At 49.1% G+C, this 25439-nt stretch overlaps 1 protein-coding gene across 1 annotated transcript in view; it reads right to left on the reverse strand.

Annotated features, from left to right (window-relative positions):
• Nucleotides 1-18988, reverse strand: part of LOC129044937 (insulin receptor-like) — a 292218-nt gene extending 273230 nt beyond the window's left edge. Inside the window, 1 exon segment of the mRNA XM_063669850.1 lies at nt 18434-18988. Coding sequence (XP_063525920.1) covers nt 18434-18533 — 100 coding nt within the window. The 5' untranslated portion in view covers nt 18534-18988.
• Nucleotides 18989-25439: the final 6451 nt, after the last annotated feature.

The following is a 25439-nucleotide window of genomic DNA, read 5'->3' on the forward strand; positions in this document are numbered from 1 at the left end:
GGTCTGCAGGATTTTTTTCCCATGACTCCTACGAGATATGGTGTGTGCTTTACCCTGGCAGCCCATCTCGAAACGGAGGCTTATTTTTCTTTAAAAATAATTGATTTGTCGGCCGGGCGTGGTGGCTCATGCCTGTAATCCCAGCACTTTGGGAGGCCGAGGCGGGCGGATCACGAGGTCAGGAGATCAAGACCATCCTGGCTAACCATGTGAAACCCCATCTCTACTAAAAATACAAAAAAAAAATTAGCTGGGCGTGGTGGCGGGCGCCTGTAGTCCCAGCTACACTCGGGAGGCTGAGGCAGGAGAATGGCATGAACCCAGGAGGCGGAGCTTGCAGTGAGCCGAGATCACGCCACTGCACTCCAGCCTGGGCAACAGAGTGAGACTCTGTCTCACAAAAAAAAAAACAAAAAACAAAACAAAAAAAAACTTGATTTGTCTATGTAGATTTTATAAAGGGTATCATTGAAAATGTAGGTTTGATGTAGAAGAGGCAAGCCCCAAAATTGAGCCTTACCCCGGGAGGGTTTTTGGCTTCACCCAGGAAAGAATTCGAGCGCAAGCTGGTGGTGTTAGACAGCACCTTTTTTTTGTTGTTGTTGGAGAGGGAGTCTCACTCTGTTGCCCAGGCTGGAATGCAATGGCATGATCTCGGCTCACTGCAACCTCCGCCGCCTGGGTTCAAGTGATTCTCTTGCCTCAGCCTCCCGAGTAGTTGGTATTACAGGCATGCACTACCACATCCAGATAATTTTGTATTTTTAGGGTTTCACCATGTTGGCCAGGCTGGTCTCGAACTCCTGACCTCAGGTGATCCACCTGCCTCGGCCTCCCAAAGTGCTGGGATTACAGGCGTGAGCCACTACGCCTGGCCAGCCCTGTCCTTGTAGCTAGTCCTCAATTTGGTCCAGGGATGGATCCCGGCCTCTGGAGGCGAGTCCCGCCTACTACCTCAAGTTCACATAACCAAGTTGTTCCAAATATATGCAAGAGTTTTCCAGTAACACAACTGAGTACTAATTTTTTTTATATTTCCATGAATTAAATAAAAGTTTACATTGACATTTCAATGAATTAAAGTGAAAATAAAATTCAGTTTCAGCCAGGTGCGGTGGCTCACGCCTGTAATCCCAGCACTTTGGGAGGCCAAGGTGGGTGGATCACCTGAGGTCAAGAGTTCGAGATCAGCCTGGGCAACATGGTGAAACCCCGTCTCTACTAAAAATACAAAACTTAGCGGGGTGGGGGGAGTGGCGCATGCCTGTAATCCCAGCTACTAGGGAGGCTGAGGCAGGAGAATCACTTGAACCCGGGAGGCAGAGTTTGCAGTGAGCCGAGATTGTGCCATTACACTCCAGCCTGGATGACAGAGCGAGACTCCATCTCAAAAAAAAAAAAAAAAAAAAAGAATTCAGTCTTACCAGCCACAGCTTCCAGGGCCCAAAAGCCACCCGTGGATGGTGGCTGCCATACTGGACAGAGCAGATACAGAGTATTTCCATCAAAGCAGAGTTGTATTGGACCATGCTGGTCCTGAATGTGAGAATTTTCCAGAAGAAGAGAAGGCGGACATGAGAGCCATCTTAGGAAGTGTTCCTTTCTTCCCTGATTTTCTCTCCATCATGAAAACAGCAGGGGAGATGGGTTGGGAGCAGGGCAGAGAAAGAACTTTCTAGAAGATTCTGAAATCCTTTACAATGTTAAGAGTTTTCTACTTTCTGTTTTCAATCATAAAGATCCTTGTTCTTCAGTTACAGCATTTTTTTTTTTTTGAGACAGAGTCTTGCTATGTTGCCCAGGCTGGAGTGCAGTTGTGCAATCATAGCTCACTGCAGCCTCGAATTCCTGGGCTCAAGTGATCCTCCTGCCTCAGCCTCCCAAGTAGCTGGGACTACAGCTGCGTGCCACCATGCCTGGCTAATTTTTGTATTTTTTGTAGAGACGGGGTTTCACCATGTTGCCCAGGCTGGTCTCAATATCCTGGGCTCAAGCAATCCTGCGTCAGCCTCCCAATGTGCTGGGAGTACGGGTGTGAGCCATCAAGCCCGGCCAGTAACAGCATTCTTAAAATGCTCCCTGCTGACCTATTCTGGGGCCCACACGTCCCTTTCTACATTCTTTCCAGTCCTCAAACTGCTTCATCTTAAATTCAGGATGTCCTGCCTCAACAAATCTTGGGTTCTGGTGTGAGGCCACCACCTATACCAGTTTTGGGGCACACTAGAAACCTGACGAATCTGGCTTACCAATCCAGCTCTGTCACCTGCCAACTGTGTGATCCTGGACAACATCTTCAACCCCTCTGCACGCCTTAGTTTCCTTTTTATTTATTTATTCATTTATTTATTTTTACTTTTATTTTTATTTTTTTGTCTCTCAGACTGTCTCCCAGACTGTCTCTGTCTCCCAGACTGTCTCCCAGACTGGAGTGCAGTGGCGTGATCTCGAATCACTGCAATCTCCATCTCCCGGGTTCAAGCGATTCTCCTGCCTCAGCCTTTTGAGTAGCTGAGATTACAGGCACCCGCCACCACGCACAGCTAATTTTTTGTATTTTTAGTAGAGACGGGGTTTTGCCATGTTGGCCAGGCTAGTCTCAAACTCCTGACCTCAGGTGATCCACCCGTCTAGACCTCCCAAAGTGCTGGGATTACAGGTGTGAGCCACCGTGCCTGGCCTCAGTTTCCTTTAAATGATGACAACAACATAATGAAAGCTACAAAGAAGAGATGAGAACTGGGGTCTCTGGCTGTGTGTACCTGTTCTGTCTCCCATCCTAGCCAGATGGAATCCATTTCCAGATTTATTACCTCCAGAAATTAGAGCTTGGACACACTGGGGTGTCAGAGGTCCTTAAGATTCTCCAACTTCCTGCAAGAATAGCTTTCAAATCTACCTCTGCGAGAAGGAATGGAGGCGTCGTGGATCAAACGCAGGTTCTGGACCCGGCAAGTCAGCTATGTGGAAATCATTCCTGTATTCACTCAACAAACATTTGCTGGGCATCTCGGTGGGCCAGACATCGTACCAGGCCCAGGGGGACTCTCGAGACAAATAAGGTTGCACTCTTACAGCAAGTAAAGGAAAGATGCACCTAAATAACTGTGATAAGCTACCACCAGAGCTAAAGGACAAAGTACTAAAACAAAGAACTGCAGAGATGTTGGCCGGGTGCAGTGGCTCACGCCTGTAATCCCAACATATTGGGAGGCCTAGGCGGGTGGACTGCTTGAGCCCGGGAGCTCAAGACCAGCCTGGGCAACTGGCAAAACCCTGTCTCTACTAAAAATACAAAACGTAGCCAGGCGTGATGAGGTGCATCTGTGCTCTCAGCTACTCAGAAGGCTTAGGCAGGAGAACTGCTTGAGCCCAAGAGGTTGAGGCTGCAGTGAGCTATGACTGCACCACTGCACTCCAGCCTGGGTGAGAGTGAGACCCTATCTCTAAAAAAAACCAAGGCCAGACGCGGTGGCTCACGCCTGTAATCCCAGCACTTCGGGAGGCCGAGGGGGGTGGATCACCTGAGGTCAGGAGTTTGAGACCAGCCTGGCCAACAAAGTGAAACCCCATGTCCACTAAAAATACAAAAATTAGCCTGGTGTGGTGGCATGTGCCTGTAATCGCAGCACTTTGGGAGCCTGAGGTGGGAGGATCACCTGAGGTCAGGAGTTCAAGACCAGCCTGGCCAACATGGGGAAACCTCATCTCTACTAAAAATATAAAACTTAGCCAGGCATGGTGGTGCACACCTGTAATCCCAGCTACTCAGGAAGCTGAAGCAGGACAATCTCTTGAACCCAGGAGGGAGAGGTTGAGTGAGCTGAGATCACGCCACTGCACTCTAGCCTGGGCAACAGAGTGACACTCCATCTCAGAAAAGAAAAGAAATAAAATAATAAAATAAAATAAAATAAATATCCCTCTAGACAGGGCACAGTGGCTCACATCTATAATCCCAGCCCTTGGGGAGGCTGAGGCAGGAGGATCACTTAAGTCCAGAAGTCTGAGACCGACCTGGGCAACACAGTAAGACCCCATGTCTATAAAAATAAAATTAAAAAATAAAAAAGAAAGAGAGAAACAGCCTTCTGGCAGCAGAATGAAGAAGGTACTGAAGACAGCATGCATAGCACCACAGAAACCGGGGGCAGTTTGTGTGAACAGGACTTCATACCCAGGAGAAATGGAAGAGAAGAGGGAGAAGAGAGTGAGGAGGGATCATCAATGAGCCTGAAGTATTCAAGACAGGAACAGTTTAGAGTGGCAAGAACAACAGGCTGAGTTGGCGGCATATTGAGTCTGTGAGGGCTTTGAGATACTCAGGGATGTGGGTCCCATGGCATTGGGAAGCTGGGGGAACAGGTACGGATGCTGGTGGACGCAGTGACAACAGGTGATATTGCAGGAAAGGTAGCACGGAGACAACTGAGAGAAGAAAAGGATAGAAAGAGGGGCTCACGCCTGGAATCCCAGCACTTTGCGAGGCTGAGGTGGGTGGACTGCTTGAGCCCAGGAGTTTGAGATCCGCCTGGGTAACATAGCAAAACACCATCTCTACCAAAAAAAAAAAAAAAAATTGGATGGGTGTGGTGGTGTGCACCTGTAGTCCCAGCTACTCGCGAGGCTGAAGATTGCTTGAGCCTGGGACATGGAGATTGCAGAGGCCTGAGATCACACCACTACACTCCAGCCTGGGCAACAGTGCGAGACCCTGTCTCAAAAACAAAACAAGGCTGGGCATGGTGGTTCACGCCTGTAATCCCAGCACTTTGGGAGGCCAAGGCGGGCAGATCACGAGGTCAGGAGATCGAGACCATCCTGGCTAACAAGGTGAAACCCCGTCTCTACTAAAAATACAAAAATTAGCCTGGTGTGGTGGCGGACACCTGTAGTCCCAGCTACTCAGGAGGCTGAGGCAGGAGAATGGCGTTAACCCGGGAGGCGGAGCTTGCAGTGAGCCGAGATTGCACCACTGCACTCCAGCCTGGGCGACAGAGTGAGACTCCACCTCCAAACAAAAACAAAAACAAAAACAGAAACAAAGGCCGGGTGCGGTTGCTCACGCCTGTAATCCCAGCACTTTGGGAGGCCAAGGCAGGTGGATCACTTGAGGTCAGGAGTTCAAGCCCAGCCTGGCCAAAGTTTTAGACCCGTCTCTACCAAAAATATAAAAAATTAGCCAGGCTGAGCATGGTGGCTCACACCTGTAATCCCAGCACTTTGGGAGGCCGAGGCGGGTGGATAACCTGAGATCAGGAGTTCAAGACCAGCCTAACCAACATGGAGAAACCCCATCTCTACTAAGAATACAAAATTAGCTGGGCATGGTGGCGTATGCCTGTAGTCCCAGCTACTTGGGAGGCTGAGGCAGGAGAATCACCTGAACCCGGGAGGCAGAGGTTGTGATGAGCCGATATCATGCCATTGCACTCCAGCCTGGACAAGAAGAGCAAAACTCCATCTCAAAAAAAAAAAAAAAACAAACACAAAAATTAGTCAGGTATTGTGGTGCACGCTTATAATCCCAGCTACTCAGGAGGCTGAGGCAGGAGCATCGCTTGAACCTGGGAGGCAGAGGTTGCAGTGAGCCAAGATCGTGCCAATGCACTGCACTCCAGCCTGGGTGACAGAGCAAGACTCGATCTCCAAAAAGAAAAAAGAAAGAAAGAGGAGGTCCAGGGGGCACAGTATAAAGGGCCAGGGACTAGGAGGGGCACCTGTGTCCCACAGCCACCCGGACACCAACACCTTCTGTGAGCTCTGGAATATCTGACTCCTCTAGTCTATTACATAGTTTTGTAATCCTAACAATATCAAACATCAAACCACAGGATTAGAAGGGGGCTTCCGTGCTATTTCAGGAGTCCTGAAATGTATACAGACAGGAGCAGACAGGACACAGAAGACAGGAGGAAAAACAAGAGAAGTCCTGCCAGACCAGAAAGGCACTTTGTAACAGGTGGTATGGAGACCGTGTAACTGGGTATAATTAGGAGGGAACATATGAGGTCCTCCCTTTTCTGATCTTCTGCAAGGAAACAAAAAGATACATCCTTGAGAGTAGAATGACAACAACACACACACACACACAGGCAGTCAGAAAACAGTTGTATCCCACCAGGCACAGTGGCTCACATCTGTAATCCCAGCACTTTGGGAGGCTGAGGCAGGACAATCACTTAAGGTCTTGAGTTTGAGGCCAGCCTGGGCAACACAGCCAAACCCTGTCTCTGCAAAAAATAAAAATAAAAAAACTAGCCAGGCATGGTGGTGCATGCCTGTGGTCCCAGCTACTTGGGAGGAGGAAGCGTGAGAATCATTTGGGCCCAGGAGTTCAGGGCTGCAATGAGCACACCACCGCACTCCAGCTGGGACGACAGAGCAAGACCCTGTCTCTAACGATAAAAATAAATGAGATTTTAAAATCAATTAAAAAAAGCAGTTGCATCCCTACTGTCAAGTCCCTTCCTGTCTGACTACTTTTGCCTGCATTGATAACAAGGGTAATTTGTAGACAATACCTATGGTTTCCACATTCCCACAAAGGCAAAGGAAATAAGAATGATAGCATCCTGCCTTTCCTGAACGTACGTCAGGGGCTTTTATATAAACCTGATGAGACACCCAACTTCTAAGGAACTGGAAGAAAATGCCAGATGTGAAATTAAACATTCATTCTCACAAGTCCGCTTTGAACTCCAACAGGAACTTAGAGCCAGTCTGTACGTGGCACTGCAGAATAGCAAACCTTGTTCTTCTGGAAACAAAACATGTTTCTAAAATCCTGCAAGCCGGCGGGGCACAGTGGCTCACACCAGTAATCCCAGCACTTTGGGAGGCCGAGGTGGGTGGATCATTTGAGGTCAGGAGTTTGAGACCAGCCTAGCCAACATGGTGAAACCCTGTCTCTACTAAAAATACAAAAAGTAGCCGGGCGTGGTGGCACACGCCTGTAATCCCAGCTACTCTGGAGGCTGAGGCAGGAGAATTGCTTGAACCCGGGAGGCAGAGGTTGCAGTGAGCCGCGATCGTGCCACTGCACTCCAGCCTGGGCAACAAAGTGAGACTCCATCTCAAAACAATAGTAATAATAATAATAATAACCCTTCAAGCCAGCTGGACAAGGTGGCTCACACCAGTAATCCCAGACCTTTGAGAGGCCAAGGCAGGTGGATGGCTTGAGGTCAGGAGTTTGAGACCCACCTGGGCAACATGGGGAAACCCCATCTCTACTAAAATACAAAAATTAGCCAGTCATGGTGGCACATGCCTGTAGTCCCAGCTACTCAGGAGGCTGAGGCAGGAGAATTGCTTAAATCACGGAGGCGGAGGTTGCAGTGAGCTGAGATCGTGACACTGCACTCCAGCCTGGGCAACAGAGTAAGACTCAGCTCAAAATAATAATAATAATAGGCAACATGGCCGGGCGCAGTGGCTCAAGCCTGTAATCCCAACACTTTGGGAGGCCGAGGCAGGGGATCACGAGGTCGGGAGATCGAGACCACGGTGAAAACCCGTCTCTACTAAAAATACAAAAAATTAGCCGGGGGCAGTGGTGGGCGCCTGTAGTCCCAGCTACTCGGGCGGCTGAGGCAGGAGAATGGCATGAACCCGGGAGGCAGAGCTTGCAGTGAGCTGAAATCATGCCGTTGCACTCCAGCCTGGGCGACAGAGCGAGACTCCATCTCAAAAAATAATAATAATAATAATAATAATAATATGCAACATGGTGAGACCCCATCTCTACTGAAATACAAAAATTAGCCAGTCGTGGTGGCACACACCTGTAGTCCCAGCTACTCAGGAGGCTGAGGTGGGAGGACCACTTGAGTCCAGGAGGTTGAGGGTGCAGTGAGCTGTGATTGTGCCACTGCACTCCCGCCTGAGCAAAAGAGCAAGACCCTTTCTCAAAAAAATATAAATGAGTAAATGAAATAAATAAAATCCTGAGAGCCACTGCTGCCTCTCCCTGCCACCGGTGTTGGCAGAGGGCAGGGATTCCCCTCCCTGAAACACGGGCCAGAGGTTTTTGGATATCTCATGAACTTTCCAAAAGGTATCAACCCAGCGGTTTCCAGGCAGATGAAAATACAAAAAGGTCATTTGCATTCAAAGGATTCTAAACGGAAAATGACAAACCCACAGTTTTGTTTTGTTTTGTTTTTTTAGATGGGGTCTTGCTCTGTTGCCCTGGCTGGAATGCAGCGGTGCAGTCTCGGCTCACTGCAACCTCCACCTCCCGGGTTCCAGCAATTCTCCCACCTCAGCCTCCCGAGTAGCTGAGATTACAGGCGTGAGCCACCGTGCTCGGCTAATTTTTGTATTTTTAGTAGAGACGGGGTTTCGCCATGTTGGCCAGGCTGGTCTCGAACTCACCACCTCAGGTGATCCACCTGCCTTGGCCTCCCAAAGTGCTGGGATTACAGGCATGAGCCACAGATTCACCAGTTTTAAACCACTTGCAGCCGATTCTTGTTATTGGTGGTAGTTTGGCTCTGTGAAATTCCCTTGAATGTTGAACTAGCGAATACTGAACCATTGTTCCTAGGAAAATGCGAGGGTAAGCACCTGCGAACTTCTGGCCACAACACATTTATCCATGGATCAATACCTAGCCTTGTTTTATGTGTGTTTCTGTTGAAAGACACTATTGAATCTATATTGTTGATTCATTAACACTGAACTTACAGCCAACAGTAATAGAACTCATGCCTGAACAAAGTTTATGTAACACATGCCTTTGTGTGTGTGTGTGTGTGTGTGTGTGTGTTGGTTTTGGAGTTTTTTGGTTTTTTGTTTTTTTTTTTGAAACAGCGTCTCACTCTGTTGCCCAGGCTGGAGTGCAGTGGCACCGCCTTGGCTCACTGCAACCTTCACCTCCTGGGCTCAAGCAATTCTTGTGCCTCAGCCTCCCAGGTAGCTGGGATTACAGGCGTGCGCCATCACGCCCAGCTAATTTTTGTATTTTTAGTAGAGATGGGGTTTCACCATGTTGCTCAGGCTGGTCTCGAACTCTGGCCTCAAGTGATCCACCTGCCTCAACCTCCCAAAGTGCTGGGATTGCAGATGTGAGCCACCGTGCCCTGCCACACTGCCTTTTCTCCACAAGGGTGTTGACAGCCTTCCTTAGCCAAGGAACAGTAGAGAGCTGCGCTTCAGCACCCTGGGGGGCATATGAAACAGCCCCATCACCAAGTGAAAGCACAAAAATGCTAAAAATGTGGCACCAAATAACCACAAAAAGGACTCGGGTTTTTTTTGTTGTTTTTTGTTTTGAGTCTCACCCTGTCGCCCAGGCTGGAGTGTAGTGGCACAATGTCGGCTCACTGCAACCTCCGCCTCCTGGGTTCAAGTGATTCTCCTGCCTCAGCCTCTGGAGTAGCTGGGACTACAGGTGCCTGCCACCACACCTGGCTAATTTTTTGTATTTTTAGTAGAGATGTGGTTTCACCATGTTAGCCAGGATGGTCTTGATCTCCTGACCTCGTGATCCGCCTGCCTCGGACTCCCAAAGCGCTTGGCATGAACCACCGTGCCTGCTCAAAAAGGACTAGTTTTAATCCTCAATGTGCAGATTGTATGAATCTGACGCATAAGGGCTGAAGCAAGAAGGTGGAATGCCCCCTTACTTCACCTCAAATTTGAGACTCGCACTTATGAGCGTCCTAAAATGACGAGAAAGGCACTGAGCATGCTGGTTTGAGGGTTACAAATAAATTTTAGTGAGTAAGTGAATTCAAAAATACAGGGTCTGGGGCCGGGTGCAGTGGCTCATGCCTGTAATCCCAATACTTTAGAAGGTCAAGATGGGAGGATCACTTGAGGCCAGGAGTTCGAGACCAGCCTGGGCAACATAGCGAGACCTTATCCCTACTGAAAAGTTAAAAATTAGGCCGGGCACAGTGGCTCGCGCCTGTAATCCCAGCACTTCGGGAGGCTGAAGTGGGCGAATCACTTGAAGCCAGGAGTTTGAGACCAGCCTGACCAACATGGTGAAACCCCATCTCTACTAAAAATAAAAAAAACTAGCCTGGCATGGTGGCACGCCTGTAACCCCAGCTACTAGAAAGGCTGAGGCAGGAGAGTCACTTGAGCCCAGGAAGCAGAGGTTGCCATGAACCCAGATCACACCACTGCAGTCCGGCCTGGGCAACAGAGTTAGTGAGACTCTGTCTCAAAAATAAATAAATAAATAAATAACAATAAAAACTAGCTGAGCATGGTGGTGTATACCTGTAGTCCCGGCTACTCAGAAGGCTGATGCAGGAGGATCGTTGATGCTCAAGAGTTGGAGGCTGCAGGGAGTTAGGACCACACCACTGCACTCCAGCCTGGGTATCAGAGCAAGAACCTGCCTCCCAAAATAAAAATTTAAATTTTAAATTTTAAAAAGAAAATACGGGATCTGGGAATGATGAGGATCAACCGGACTCAAATTTAAAATTTCAACTTTAAGAATATTAATCCAATTATAAGATAAAATCTTTTAAAGTCTAGAGAAAACTATAGGGATGGAGAACAGATCTGTCATTAGGGGTGGAGGTGGTTTAGTGATAAAGGGGTGAATTGAGGGAGTTTGGACAACAATGAGACTATTCTCTATCCTAACTGTGGCAATAGCCATACAACTCTACACATGGCTTAAAAATCATAAAACGGTACATCTTTAAAAAGCCAATTTTACTGTATGATAATTCTTAAAATATTTTGTTGTTGTTGTTACACGGTCTCACTCTGTCACCCAGGCTGGATGCAGTGGTGCAATCACAGCTCACTGCAGCCTTGACTTCCCAGGCTCAGGTGATCCTCCCACCTCAGCCTCCCTGGTAGCTGGGACCACAGGTGCTCACCACTGTATCTGGATAATTTTTTTGCAGGCTTTTGTAGAGACAGGGTCTTGCTATGTTACCCAGGCTGGTCTTGAACTCCTGGGCTCAAGAGATCCACCGGCTTCGGCCTCCCAAAGTGCTGGGATTACAGGAGTGGGCCATGACACCTGGCCTAAAAAATTATTAAACATTAAAAAGGTACATAAACCAATGGCACAGTTACCTCCCTGGACATGAATGGAATGCTTTTGGGGACAGGGGAACAAGATTTTTTTTATTATTTCTTTTCTTTTTGAGACAGGGTCGGGCTCTATCACCCAGGCTGGAGTGCAGTGGCATGAATATGGCTCACTGTAGCCTCAACCTTCTGGGCTCAAGCGATCCTCCCACCTCAGCCTCCTAAGTAGCTGGGACTACTGGTACACACCACCATGCTCAGCTAATTTTTAAATTTTTTCTAGAGACAATGTCTCATTATGTTGCCCAGGCTGGTCTCAAACTCCTGGCTTCAAGTGTTCCTTCCACCTCAGCTTCCTAAAAAGTCCAGGGATTACAGGTGTGAGCCACTGCACCCCACCACAAGATTTTGCAGAAGGACTTTTGTGGTTTATTTTCCTTTCTACACTTTTGTAATTTTTCTTTTTGCAATGAGAATGCATTACCCGTCACTATTTTAATTAAAAACCGTAAATACAGTGCAGCTGCAAAATATCAACCAGCCCACCCCAAGAAGTATTCTTTTTTTGTTTGAGAGAGAGAGGATCTCACTGTTGCCCAGGATGGAGTGCAGTGGTACAATCACAGCTCACTGCAGCCTTGCCCTTCCAGCCTCAAGAGGTCCTCCCATCTCAGCCTCCCAAGTAGCTGGGACTATAGATGCATGCCACCATGCCCGGCTAATTTTTGTTTTATTGTTAGTGGAGACAGGGTCTTGCTATGTTGTCCAGGCTGATCTGAAACTTCTGGACACATGTAATCCTCCCACCTCAGCCTCCCAGAGTGCTGGGATTGCAGGCATGAGCCACTGCACCTGGCCAAAAATATTCTTTTTTTTTTTTGAGATGGAGTTTCACTCTGTCACCCGGGCTAGAGTACAGTGGAGCAATCTCGGCTCACTGCAATCTCCACCTCTGGGTTCAAGCGATTCTCCTGCCTCAGCCTCCCAACTAACTGGGATTATAGGTATGTGCCACCACACCTGGCTAATTTTGTTTTTTTTTTAGTAAAGACGGGGTTTCACTGTGTTGGTCAGGCTGGTCTTAAACCCTGACCTCAAGTTATCCACCCACCTCGGCCTCCCAAAGTGCTTGGGATTACAGGCATGAGCCACCACACCTGGCCCAGAAGTATTCTTAATAGAAATTAACACAAGAGAGGCTTGAGAAAAAAAAAAAAAAATCTCATTATATGCACCAGTTATATTTTGGGTTCTAGATACAGGGTTGAGAGCATGAAATCCTCATTCAATGCCAATATAGCTGTTTAAATACATAAATTAGAAGATCATACACATGGCTAAGTAGGCAACATCACAGTGATTTTTCTCATCCTTGGAATCCGTATATTCAGTGCAACAAATGATACACGTTTCTTTAACGTCTCTTGCGGTGTAAAGAGAAAGACATAGCGTTTCATTTCACTTGCTTCATTCACGTTGTACCAGGGACCACACAAGCTATTAGGCATGCTATCATGAATGAAACCTCAAGGCGTCTGTTCCAGATCAGAGGTCAGCAAACGTTGTTCTGTAAACAGCCAAAGTGTAAATATTTTGGCCGTGGAATTCCTGTTTTAACTACTCAACCTGCCATGTCAGGGCATTTTTGTGCAGTCATAGATGATGAGTAGACAAATGAGTGTGGCTGCATGCCAATAAAACTGCATTTACAAAAACCGTGGGATTTGGCCTGAGGGCCATAGTTTGCTGACCCCCGTTCAGAAGAAGAAGTCAGAATGTATGTAAATTTCTTAGCTGGGTGCAGTGGTTCCTCATGCCTATAATCCCAGCACTTGGGAGGCACAGGAGGGAAGACTGCTTGAGGCTAGGAGTTCAAGACCAGCCTAGGCAACATAGCAAGACCCTGTCTCTACAAAAAAAAAAAAAAAAAAGTTTTAATTAGCCAGGCGTGGTGGTGATTGTCTGTGATCCCAGGTCCCCAGGAGGCGGAGGCAAGCAGGTTGCTTGAGGCCAGGAATTCAAGACCAGCCTGGGCAACATAGCTAGACTCTGTCTCTACAAATAAATTTTAAAAATTAGCTAGTCATGGTGGTGCCTGCCTGTGATCCCAGTTTCTCAGGAGGTCAAGGTGGGAGGCTCACTTGAGGCCAGGAAATCAAGACCAGCCTGGGCAACATAGCAAGACTCTGTCTCCACAAATTTTTAAATTAGCTGGGCATGGTGGCACCTGCCTGTGATTCCAGCTATTTGGGGAACCTAGGTGGGAGGACTGCTCCAGGCCATGACTTGGAGGCTGCAGTAAGCTAGGACTAAACCTCTGCACTCCAGCCTGGGTGATGGAGCAAAATCCTGTCTCTAAAAAGAAATAAAAATTGAAAAAAAAAAAAAAAAAAATGGGCCAGGCATGGTGGCTCATGCCCGTAATCCCAGCACTTTGGGAGGCTGAGATGGGTGGATCTCTTGAGGTCAGGAGTTCGGGACCAGCCTGGCCAATGGGGTGAAACTCCGTCTCTACTAAAAATACAAAAACTAGCCAGGTGGGGTGGCACGTGCCTGTAATTCCAGCTACTGGGGAGGCTGAGGCAGGAGAATTGCTTGAACCCAGGAGACGGAGGTTGTAGTGAGCCAAGATCGTGCCATTGCACACCAGCCCAGGTGAAGAAGTGAAAAAAAAAAAAAAAAAAGAGTGAGTGAGAGAAGATTAAAGGAAACACTGACCCTCTAAGAAGAGAGAGCCAACATCTTAGCCCAGGTAGAAGGAGAAGAGAACAGTAAAACTGAAGAACTTAGGCACAGGTGAGATGGGAGACGCAGCCTTCCAGGAGTGGGGATTGGCAGTGTCAAACCCAGAGGGGTCAAGTGAGGTGAGGCTGCAGGAGACAAAACTGGGAGATGAGAGATTAACTTTGAGAGTCATCGGTAAAGCGGCGGAGATGCAAGCCAGACGCTGGGGGCAGAACACTGAGAAAAGAGTGAGATAGAAAGGGCAGGGAGGACTGGCCGGGGGAAGCTGGACAGGGTGGAGGCTGGAGGTCAGTGGTGGGTAATGGGGATCGGGGGGTACTGGGTGTTTAGAGGCTGAAAAAGCATGTGGGTAAATGAAGATTCTTTTTTTTTTTTTTTTTTTGAGACAGAGTCTCTCTCTGTCGCCCAGGCTGGAATGCAATGGTGGGATCTCGGCTTACTGCAACCTCTGCCTCCCAGGTTCAAGTGATTCTTCTGCCTCAGCCTCCCAAGTAGCTGGGATTACAAGGACCCACCATCACGCCTGGCTAATTTTTGTGTTTTTAGTAGAGACGGAGTTTCTCCATGTTGGCCAGGCTGGTCTCGAACTCCTGACCTCAGGGGATCCGCGCACCTCGGCCTCCCAAGGTGTTGGGATTACAGGCGGGAGCCACTGCACCCGGCCAAGGATTCTTGAACAAAGAGAAGAGAAAGAGCAAGAGCCCAGATGGGTAAATGTCTCAGACAGGGAAAAGGTTAACTCCTGCAGTGCCGTGCCTGGCAATGTCTGGAGACATTTGTGGTTGTCATGACTAGGGGGAAGGGGATCCTACCAGGACCACGTGGGTGGAGACCAAGGTTGCAGCTCAACACTCTACATACAGGACAGCACCCCCCAACAGGAATGATCCAGCCCCAAATGTCAGCAGTGCCGAGATTGAAAGCTGTGCTTAAACCAAAGAGGAATGGAAGTCAAGGGTAGAGTGGGGTGAGGTGGGGACCCCCGGGGACTCAGCCCACACCCTGTAGTCTCTATGCATGAATGGGGAAGGGCAAGAAGCGGGTCTCCAGGAGAGAAGCAAAGAATAAGAATAACTGCAGAGGCCAGACACCGTGGCTCATGCCTGTGATCCCAGCACTTTGGGAGGCCAAGGCGGGCAGATCGCTTGAGGCCAGGAGTTTGAGACCAGCCTGGACAAAATAGCAAGACTTCAGCTCTACACATTAAAGTAAAAATTAGCCAGGCAGGGTGGCGTGTGCCTGTGGTCCCAGCTACTAGGGAGGCTAAAATAGGAGGATGGCTTGCGTCCAGGAGGTCGAGGCTGCAGTGAGCCATCATTGCCCAACTGCACTCCAGCCTAAGCAACAGAGCAAGACCTCATCTCAAAAAATAATAGATAACTAGTTAGATAGATACAAAAATCACACTGATTCTCCTCCACCCTTCATCCCAATCAAAATGCCATATTGGGCTGGGAGTGATGGTTCACGCCTGTAATCCCAGGACTTTGGGAGGCCAAGGCAGTCAGATCACTTGAGGTCAGAAGTTTGAGACCAGCCTAATCAATATGGCGAAATGCCATCTCTACTAAAAATACAAAAATTAGCTAAGGGTGGTGATACACGCCTGTAATCCCAGCTACTCAGGAGGCTGAGGCAGGAGACACACTTGAACCTGAAAGGCGGAGGTCGAAGTGGGCAGTGAGCAAAAATCATATCACTGCACTCTAGCCCGGGCGACAGAGTGACACCTTGTCTCAAAAAAAAAACAAACAAAAAAAAGGCCAGGCACGGTGGCTCACACCTGTAATCGCAACACTTTGGGAGGCTGAGGCAGGCAGATCATGAGATCAGGAGATCGAGACCATCCTGGCTAACACAGTGAAGCCTTGAACCTGGGAGGTGGAGGTTGCAGTGAGCTGAGATCGTGCCACTGCACTCCAGCCTGAGTGACAGAGCAAGACTCTGTCTCAAAAAAAAAAAAAAAAAGCCATATTGGTTGACATTAGAGATTAATGATCTGAAAAGTTCTTTGCCCCTCCCCAAGCCTTCAAGAGGCATCACAGCCCATTTATTTGATAGGATTTTGTTCACCATCACCCCAAGCGTGGGGGGTATGGAGGCTCAGACTCAAAAGAACAAAGATTTGTTAAGAAACCATTGCTCTGCAGCCACACTAGCTAGATTCCAGTCCCAGCCCTGCTGCCTGCTGGCCTCAAGCGAAGATTTCTCACTTGTGAAAAGGGATGATTAAACTGCACCTCGTGGGGTTTTGCCCTGAGGATTAACTGAGATTATATATGCAAAGTGCATAGAACAGCACCTGCTGAGAGCTTGCTCTTCTAATTCTCAGGAAGGTATTATGCAGAGAATAAGGAACTCCTTAAGATGATAAAGGAGCCCAGTACACCCAGGAATTCCACCACTTGTGCCCCACTGCAGAACAAATATTTACTGAATACCTACTATGTGCCAGGCACCGTTCTGGGCTCTAGAAATGCAACGGTGAACAACAACAACAAACCATAAACCCCTGCCTATATGGAAGCCATAAATGTGCAAAGAAATGGTAAATCCATTTACTGACCCTGAAAGCACAGGCACAGATCCACAATTAATTACCAAAGCTACAAGGAACAGAAGAGCAGGGAACCACACACACGCACACATAGAATCTGGCATAGTTCGAAACCACTCATCTTGGATTTTCTTTTTATTTATTTATTTATTTTTGAGACAGAGTCTCACTCTGTCGCCCAGTGGCACGATCTTGGCTCACTGCAAGCTCCGCCTCCCGGGTTTACGCCATTCTCCTGTCTCAGCCTCCGGAGTAGCTGGGACTACAGGCGCCCGCCATCACGCCTAGCTAATTTTTTCTATTTTTTAGTAGAGACAGGGTTTCACCGTGTTAGCCAGGATGGTCGCGATCTCCTGAACTCGTGATCCACCCGCCTCGGCCTCCCAAAGTGCTGGGATTACAAGCGTGAGCCACCGCCCCCGGCCTTTTTTTTATTTTTTTTGAGACGAAGTCTCGCTCTGTCGCCAGGCTGGAGAGCAGTGGAGCCATCTGAGCTCACAGCAACCTCCTCCTCCCGGGTTCAAGCAATTTTCCTGCCTCAGGCTCCCAAGTAGCTGGGACTACAGGCGAACACCACCAAACCCAGCTAATTTTTGTATTTTGAGCAGAGAAGGGAGTTTCACCATGTTGGCCAGGATGGTCTCCATCTCCTGACCTCGTGATCTGCCCGCCTCAGCCTCTCAAAATGCTGAGATTACAGGCTTGAGCCACCGCAGCTGGCCAGATTTTCTTAACAAGAACCCAAACTAACCGCCACCCTTCATTGAGCACCTACTGTCTCCCAGGCACCTGGGGGCGGGGCTGGGGGCGGTGGGCCCGGGGCTTTTAGACATCATGCGATTGACAGAGTCGACTCAGCAAACACCGTTGGTCCACTGTAGCACCTGATTTTACATGCACCCAGTTCCCCATCAATACATTTAAGAGCTTCAATTCCTTCCCTCCCTGACCCCTTCCTCATCACGACTGATTTCCTTTTATGGAGAAATCTGAAACAGTAACCCAACAGATATTTTTAAAGCAGGGCCTCAGACCCCACAGTGGGAAACCCAGGCTATATTCTCTTAAATGATTGCGCCATCTTCATCCTACAACCCCAAAGGTGCCTGTTGTCAAGCCCAAGGAAGATGCTGCCCACACGTGGGAGAGGGGCCCATGAGGTCAGGGGGAACCAAAGGCTCACTCAAGGTCAAAGGCTCCTTCATGAAGGGCAGGGCTGAGGGGAGAGGAGGGGTCAAGGAGACAGCAGACAAGGGACAGTAGTCCAGATTCTTGGGCAGAACGGGACACAGAGAGGTTCAAGTCCTGGCTCTGGCACTGACTTTAGGGCAAGGGAGTTATGCGTCCTACCTGAGCCTCAGTTTACTCCTCTGTGAAATGGGTGCATAACTGTATCTGCCTCCGGGGGCCACTGTGACAGTCCAGAGAGATAAGATAGACCAGCCTGTGGCATGCGGTGATACCAATTACAATAAATAGGGTAAAAAACCGCCACTCCTTCTGCTACAATTGCTGCTGTTGCTAAGGCTTTAGAATTTGCCTCCGGACATCTGGAAACAGAACCCAAAAGGGTAAACATGGACCTAGAGTCCGGGGTGGCCACGGGCCTAGATCCAAGGTAGTTGGGTAGAGGGGGGTTCTGCAGTCCCCGAACCCAGGCAGCGTCACCCACCTCTGAGGCACTCAGGGCGCTTGGCTCTACTACACCATATGCGCTCGGGGGACTTGGCTGTCCGGGGCTGTCCAGACCCAGTGACCCCACTTCCCGGCCGCGACCCAAAGAGGACGCGTGTCGTGTCTCCGGAGGGACTTGGGCTCGGAGGGGCCGGGGCACGGGTCGGAGGCGCGCTCCAGAGAGGCGCCCGCGGCGGGGCGGGCACTGGGGCAAGGTTCCTCGGGCTCAGGTCGGGCACGCGGGGCGCGGAGGCGCGAGCCCGGGCGGGCAAAGGCCACGGTCAGCGGCTTCCCGCCCCCCAACGCGATGCAGGAGCTACCATCTCGGCCACCGCCCCCCGCCCCGGGGAGGGTTCTCAGTCCACAAGCTGGGGCTCGATTTTGGCTTGGGTGGGGTCCTCTTCCCATTGCGACGCTCTCCGCCCACGCCCGCGCCCCCAGACTCACCCTCTCCGGGGTACAGGTGGCCCGCGGCGCCCAATAGCAGCGCGGCCATCGCCACCAGCAGCGGCGCAGCCGCCGCCCCCCGCCGGCCCCCGGTGCCCATGGCTGCGGGAGCGCTAGGTCTCCTCGGATCAGAGAGCGCGGCGCTGGCCCGCGGGGGTCATGCTCCGAGGCGGCCACCCAAGAGGCGCTGGGGGCCGCGCGTCCTTCTCTTCCAGGCCGGCGACCCGAAGGCCTCAGCCCCCCTGCCGGGGAGGGCCCAGAGGCAGCCCTGGGAAGGGCGCGCGCGGCTTCGCCAGCTACAAATACTGAGCGGAGGCTCTCGCGGTGGCGGCCCCGACCCCCCGGCCGCTGCGGCCCGGGCCCCGTCCCAGGATCTCGGGGCCCGGAGCTCCGCGCTGCGCCCGGTACTGTCTCTCGGCTCTCGTCCCCGCGCGCTCTGGGTCGCGATCTGCGGGCTCCGGGACAGAGGGACGCGCGGACCGACGGACTAGCTGACTGGCGGGCGGGCACCTGGGCTGGCGGGTGGCGGGCGGACGGCGGGAGAGAGGGCTGCTCGGGCCCGTAAACAACGCGGCCCGTCAGCTGGTCCTCGTGCGGGCCGCGGGAAAAGGCGGCGCGGATCTGGCCTAGGAAGGGACTCTGCGCCCGGGAGACGCCCAGGAGAGGGAGGGAAATCTTGCAGGGGAGGGAGCTGCCGCCCGGCCCCGCCCCGCCCCGCCCGCCTCCCCGCCTCCCTGTGCCGGGCCCCGCGCTGGAGGCTCTGGGCGCGCCGGGACAGAGGGGGCGCCCCAGATCCGCGCGCCCTACAACCCCGAGTCTCCTCCAGTTTCAGACCCCCGGAGGCGCCCCACAGGCCCGACCCAGCGGCACAGATCCTTTCTCGACCATTTTGCTATTTTGTTCATAGTGGGCTTTGGAGGATTCCTGTTGATTTTTTTAAAAATACTGCATTAAAATGTTTATTTTGGTGACTCGAGGTGGTTTTGGTTTCTTTCTTCTCCTTTTTTTTTTTTTTTTTTTTTGGCACTCCCTTAAATTTTGCACCCCAGGCGAGTAGTGTCTCACTCGCCTTTCCTCAGTCCGGGCCTGACCAGCGACACTCGTCCCAGAGCGCGTGGGCGCCCCCAGATGTCCCGCCCGCGCGTGCGCCCCGGCCCAGGGGCGAGACCCAAGCCAGGCCCCTGGGGACAGCCACGTGCCCGCGTGCCCAGTGCGCTCCCTGTGTTCAAGTTGGAGAAATGACACCTGGAAAAATGTGCAGACGCTTCTGAAAGGGCAAAGAAGACGCTAAAGAAGACGCCGGAGACCTCGACTAGGGCGCGGGTGGACATCTCTGATTTTCAGCAGACCAGCCTGTATGTGTCTGAACGTCTAGCAATGACATTCACCAACAAGGCGGGATAGTGGCTCCACCTACCTTACTGCAGGAGAGGAAGGGGCTTTCAGTATAGGAAAACCAGAACTCAGTGGGAGGAGGGTTCCTCCACCCCTCACTCCTGTGTGGTCTTGGACCAGAGACTTTACTGTCTCTGGGCCAGTTTCACTTTCACTTGTGTAATGGGTTTAATAATACCTGCATGCCAGATCTGGGGAGGTACCCGGGAAAGAAAACTTAAGAAGGCGCCCATCACAACCCTAGACCGAAGGCATTCATTCTTCTTTTATTCAATAAATAGTTTGCTAGGAGTTGGACCCACTGTTCATGCAACAGGCCAAACCTATTCCTGCCTCCGGGCCTTTGCCCCAGCATTTCCCTTGCCTGTAACACTCCAAGATGGCTTCATCTCTGCTCCAAGGCGCCATCCCTAACCATATTTTTGCAAATCCTTCCCCCAGTTCCCTGTTTCCTTCTCTCGCTCTCTTTTTTTTTTTTTAGATGGAGTTTTTCTCTGTTGCCCAGGCTGGAGTGCAATGGCCAGATCTCAGTTCACTGCAACATCACCTGCCTGGGTTCAAGCGATTCTCCTGCTTCAACCTCCCAAGTAACTTGGATTACAGGCATGCACCACTACACCCGGCTAATTTTTTGTATTTTTAGTAGAGATGGGATTTCACCATGTTGGCCTGGCTGGTCCCAAACGCCTGACCTCAGGTGATCCACCGGCCTTGGCCTCCCAAAGTACTGGGATTACAGGCCTGAGCCACTGCGCCCGGCCCCTTCTCTCTCATTTTCATAGCATGTTTACCCCTCTACCTGCAATTGGTTTTTTTTTTTTTTTCTTTTCTTTCTTTTTTTTCCTTTTGACAGAATCTTGCTGTCACCTAGGCAGGAGTGCAGTGGTGCAATCCTAGCTTCCTGCAGCCTTGAACTCCTGGCCTCAAACAATCCTCCTGCCTTGGCCTCCCAAGGTGCTAGGATTACAGGCATGCACCACTGTGATTGGCCTTGAAATTCTTATTCGTTTTCTGTGTCTTCTCCCCTCCCCCTGAAGGCAGAAATCTTTTCGGTCTTGTTTCACTGCTTAAACCCAGTGCCTGACATATCTGTCGCTTAATAAATATTTGTTGAGTGGGAGAATCAACAAGCAATAAGTAATAGGGGATTTTTCAGTGAGCAAAATAAACATGACCCATTTCCTTATGGAGTTCACAGCTGAGCCAGGGAGAGAGCCCTTAAAATAATTGAGTGTGTGATGAGTTGAGGGGAATGGAAGGTGCATAGGGAGGGGTTTGCTGAGGACATGGGGTTTTTTGTTTGTTTGTTTGTTTGTTTTTTGACGGATCTTACTCTGTTGCCCAGGCTGGAGTGCAGTGGCACGATCTTGGCTCACTGCAACCTCCGCCTCCCAGGTTCAAGCAATTCTCCTGCCTCAGCCTCTAGGGTAGCTGGGATTACAGGGGCATGCCACCACGCCCGGCTAATTTTTGTATTTTTAGTAGAGACAGGGTTTCACCATATTGGACAGGCTGGTCTTGAACTCCTGACCTCAAGAGATTCACCTGTCTCGGCCTCCCTAAGTGCTGGGATTACAGACGCGTGAGCCACCGCACATGACTGAGGACGTGGTTTTGAGCTTAACTCTGAAAATGAAGAGGAGCCAGCCTAGGGAAGCCACAGGGATGTGTTTCAGGTAAGGGGAAGGCATGAGCAAAGGCCCAGAGGAGGCTGGGCAAGGCATTCTTGCAACTGAACCAGGCACTCACTGTAGCTGTAGAAAAGAAAGAGGAGAAAGTGAGGCCATGGGTAAGAACTGCAGTGGGCCCTTGAACACGAGTTTGAACCATGCACATCTTTTTTTTTTTTTTTGAGGCAGAGTCTCGCTCTGTCACCCCGGCTGGAGTGCAGTGGAGCAATCTCAGCTCACTGCAATCTCCACCTCCCGGGTTCAAGTGATTCTCCTGCCTCAGCTTCCCAAGTATCTGGGACTACAGGCACACGCCACCTTACCCGGTTAATTTTTGTATTTTTAGTACAGACGGGGTTTCACCATGTTGGCCAGGCTGGTATCGAACTCCTGACCTCAGCTGATCTGATCAGCCTCCCAAAGTGAGGTCATCTTTTAAACAGAATGTTTTTCAATAAATATATTGGAAACATTTTTAGAGATTTGCAATAGTTTGAAAAGACTTGCAGATGAACTTGGTAGTCAAGAAATATAAAAAAAAATTAAGTTAGGTATGTCATGAATGCATAAAATATATGTAGATACTAGTCTGTTTTATTATTTTTGTTATTATTTTCTTTTAGAGACAGGGTCTTGCTCTGTTGCCCAGGCTGGAGAACAGTGGCCCAATCATGGCTCACTGTAACTTCCAACTCCTGGGTTCAAGCGATCCTCCTGGCAAGCACCAACACGCCTGGCTAATTTTTTTATTTTTATAGAGACGAGGTCTCACCATGTTGCCCAGGCTGGTCTCAAACTCCTGAACTCAAGTGATCTTCCCGCCTCTACCTCCCAAAGTGCCGAGATTACAGGCATAAGGCACCATGCCCAGCCCTATTTTATCATTTGCTAGCGTAAAATATATACAAATCTGTTATAAAAAGTTAAAATGTATTAAAACGTAAACATACACTTACAAACCATACATGGTGTTATTCCAAGTCAAGAAAAATGTAAATAAACGTAAAGACGCAGCATTCAATCATAACTGCATAAAATTAACTGTAGAATATATTGTGTTATTGTAACAATTTCATAGCCACCTCCTGTTGCTACTGGAGTGAGTGCAAGTGTTGGAAGTATCCACTTAAAATGTCATGTTACATTAATTATCTCCCTGTGGGCAGTTCGCCTCTCCAGGAAATTGTGCCCCAGTAAAAAGGGATCTCTTGGCGGTTCCCGCATATCTTTCACTGTGTTTAGTGCAATACCGCAAACATTGAATAACATCCTGAGACCCATGTAAAGTGCCACGAGTGATGCTGGAAATGCTCCCAAGAAGCAGAGAAAAGTCAGGACAGGACAAGAAAAAGTTGAATTGCTTGCTACATAACAAAAATGGAGCTCTACAGCTGCGGTTGTCTGCTTCAGACAGACAATTCATCTTGTAAACATATTTATGGCATTGATAAATATTGTAGCACTCTGTAACTGTAAATGTATTTTCTCTTCCTTGTGATTTTCTTTTTTTTTTTCTTTTTGGAGACAGGGTTTCACTCTGCTGCCCAGGCTGGAGTGCAGTGGCACCATCAGGGCTCACTGCTGCCTCTACCTCCTAACTTCGGGTAATCCTCCCGCCTCAGCCTCCCAGGGAGCTGGGATTACAGGCACGTGCCACCATGCCCAGCTGTGATTTTTTAAATAACATTTTCTCTTCTCTAACTTGCTTTATTGTAAGACTGCAATGTGTAGAGGCCAGGCACGGTGGTTCACTCCTGTAATCCCAGCCCTTTTGCAAGACAGAGGGAGGTGGATCACTTGAGGTCAGGAGTTCGAGACCAGCCTGCCAACATTACAAAACCCCGTATCTACTAAAAATACAAAAGTTAGCTAGGTGTGGTGGCATGTGCCTGTAATTCCAGCTACTCTGGAGGGCTGAGGCATGAAAATTACTTGAACCCAAGAGGCGGAGGTTGCAGTGAGCTGAGATCATGCCACTAGCGCACTCCAGCCTAGGTGATGCAGTAAGACTCTATCTCAAAATAATAATAATAATAATAATAATAATAATAATAATAAAGTAAGAAAGAAAGAAATACAGTATGTAATACTTGTAACATACAAAATGCCTGTTAATCAGCTGTTTATGTTATTGCTAAGTCTTCAGGTCAACAGCAGTCTATAAGTAGTTAAGTTTTCAGGGAGTCAAAAGTTACATTCAGATTTTCAACTCTGTAGGGGTGAATTGGCACCAGTAGCCACAACACTATTGAAAGGTCAACTATAAAAAGTGCAGAACCTAGAATATGCCATATTAAAATTTGCTTTGGGGCTGGGTATGGTGGCTCATGCTTGTAATCATAATCCCAGCACTTTGGGATGCCAAAGTGGGTGCATCACTTGAGCCCAGGAGTTCGAGACCAGCCTGAGCAACAAGGCAAAACCCTGTCTCTACCAAAAATACAAAAAAAAAGCCAAGCATGGTGGTGGGTGCCTATAGTCCCAGATACTCAGGAGGCTGAGGTAGGAGGATCGCTTGAGCCCAGGAGGCAGAGGCTGCAGTGAGCTGAGATCACCCCACGCACTCCAGCCTAAGCAACAGAGGGAGACTCCATCTCAAAAAAAAAAAAAAGATTTGCATCTCCATGATACTAAAAATGCATTTGGTAAACTTCACAGCCATTCAGATATGAAACCATAAGACTTTATGATATGAAAATTTTATTTTATAATCCTCAGACTGAGGAAAGTTTCTCCAAGCCAGACGTGAATCCCAAGTTTAACTTTGTAAAATAACAAACTTGGCTATGTAGAAATTAAGATTGTATGAATAGCCAAAAAAAAAGTCTCATATATCAAGTCAAAAGACAGATTTTTAAAGAAGTTTTTCTTGGCCAGGTGTAGTGGCTCACGCCTGTAATCCCAGCACTTTGGGAGGCCAAGGCAGGTGGATCACTTGAGGTCAGGAGTTTGAGACCAGCCTGACCAACATGGTGAAGCCCGGTCTCTACTAAATACAAAAAATTAGCTGGGCGTGGTGATGCATGCCTGTAATCCCAGCTACTTGAGAGGCTGAGGCAGGAGGCTCACTTTAACCCAGAAGGCAGAGGTTGCAGTGAGCCGAGATCGCGCCATTGCACTCCAGCCTGGGCAACAAGAGCAAAACTCCATCTCAAAAAAGAAAAGAAAAGAAAAATTTTTCTGTTGATGCATAACAGATGTACATAGTTTTGGGGGTACATGTGATAATTTAATAGATTCATATAACTTGTAAAGATCAAATCAGTGCACTTGGGATTTCCTTCACCTTAAATATTTGTCTTGTCTTTATGTTAGAAACAGTCAAATTCTTCTCTTCTAGCTATTTTGAAATATTCAATAGGCTATTGTATAGTCACCCTACTGATCTAACAAACACTGTCTTATTTCTTCTATCAAACTGTACGTTTGTACCTAATAATCAACTTCTCTTCATCTCCCTCTTTCTCCTACCCTTCCTGGTAAACCAACAATCTACTGTCTATCTTTTTTTTTTTTTTTTTTTTTTTGAGATGGAGTCTTGCTCTGTCGCCCAGGCTGGAGTGCAGTGGCATTATTTCGGCTCACTGCAAGCTCCGCCTCCCGGGTTCACGCCATTCTCCTGCCTCAGCCTCCCGAGTAGCTGGGACTACAGGCGCCTGCCACCGAGTCCGGCTAATTTTTTGTATTTTTAGTAGGGACAGGGTTTCACCGTGGTCTCAATCTCTTGACCTTAGGTGATCTGCCTGCCTCAGCCTCCCAAAGTGCTGGGATTACAATTGTGAGCCACCGCGCCCGGCTACTGTCTATCTTTATGAGATCCACTTTTTTTTTTTTTTTTTTTTTTTTTTGAGACGAAGTCTCGCTCTGTCACCCAGGCTGCAGTGCAGTGGTGCGATCTTGGTTCACTGCAACCTTCACCTCCTGGGTTCAAGCGATTCTCC

This window comes from Pongo pygmaeus, chromosome 8, assembly GCF_028885625.2.
Source record: "Pongo pygmaeus isolate AG05252 chromosome 8, NHGRI_mPonPyg2-v2.0_pri, whole genome shotgun sequence".
Lineage (NCBI taxonomy): Eukaryota > Metazoa > Chordata > Mammalia > Primates > Hominidae > Pongo > Pongo pygmaeus.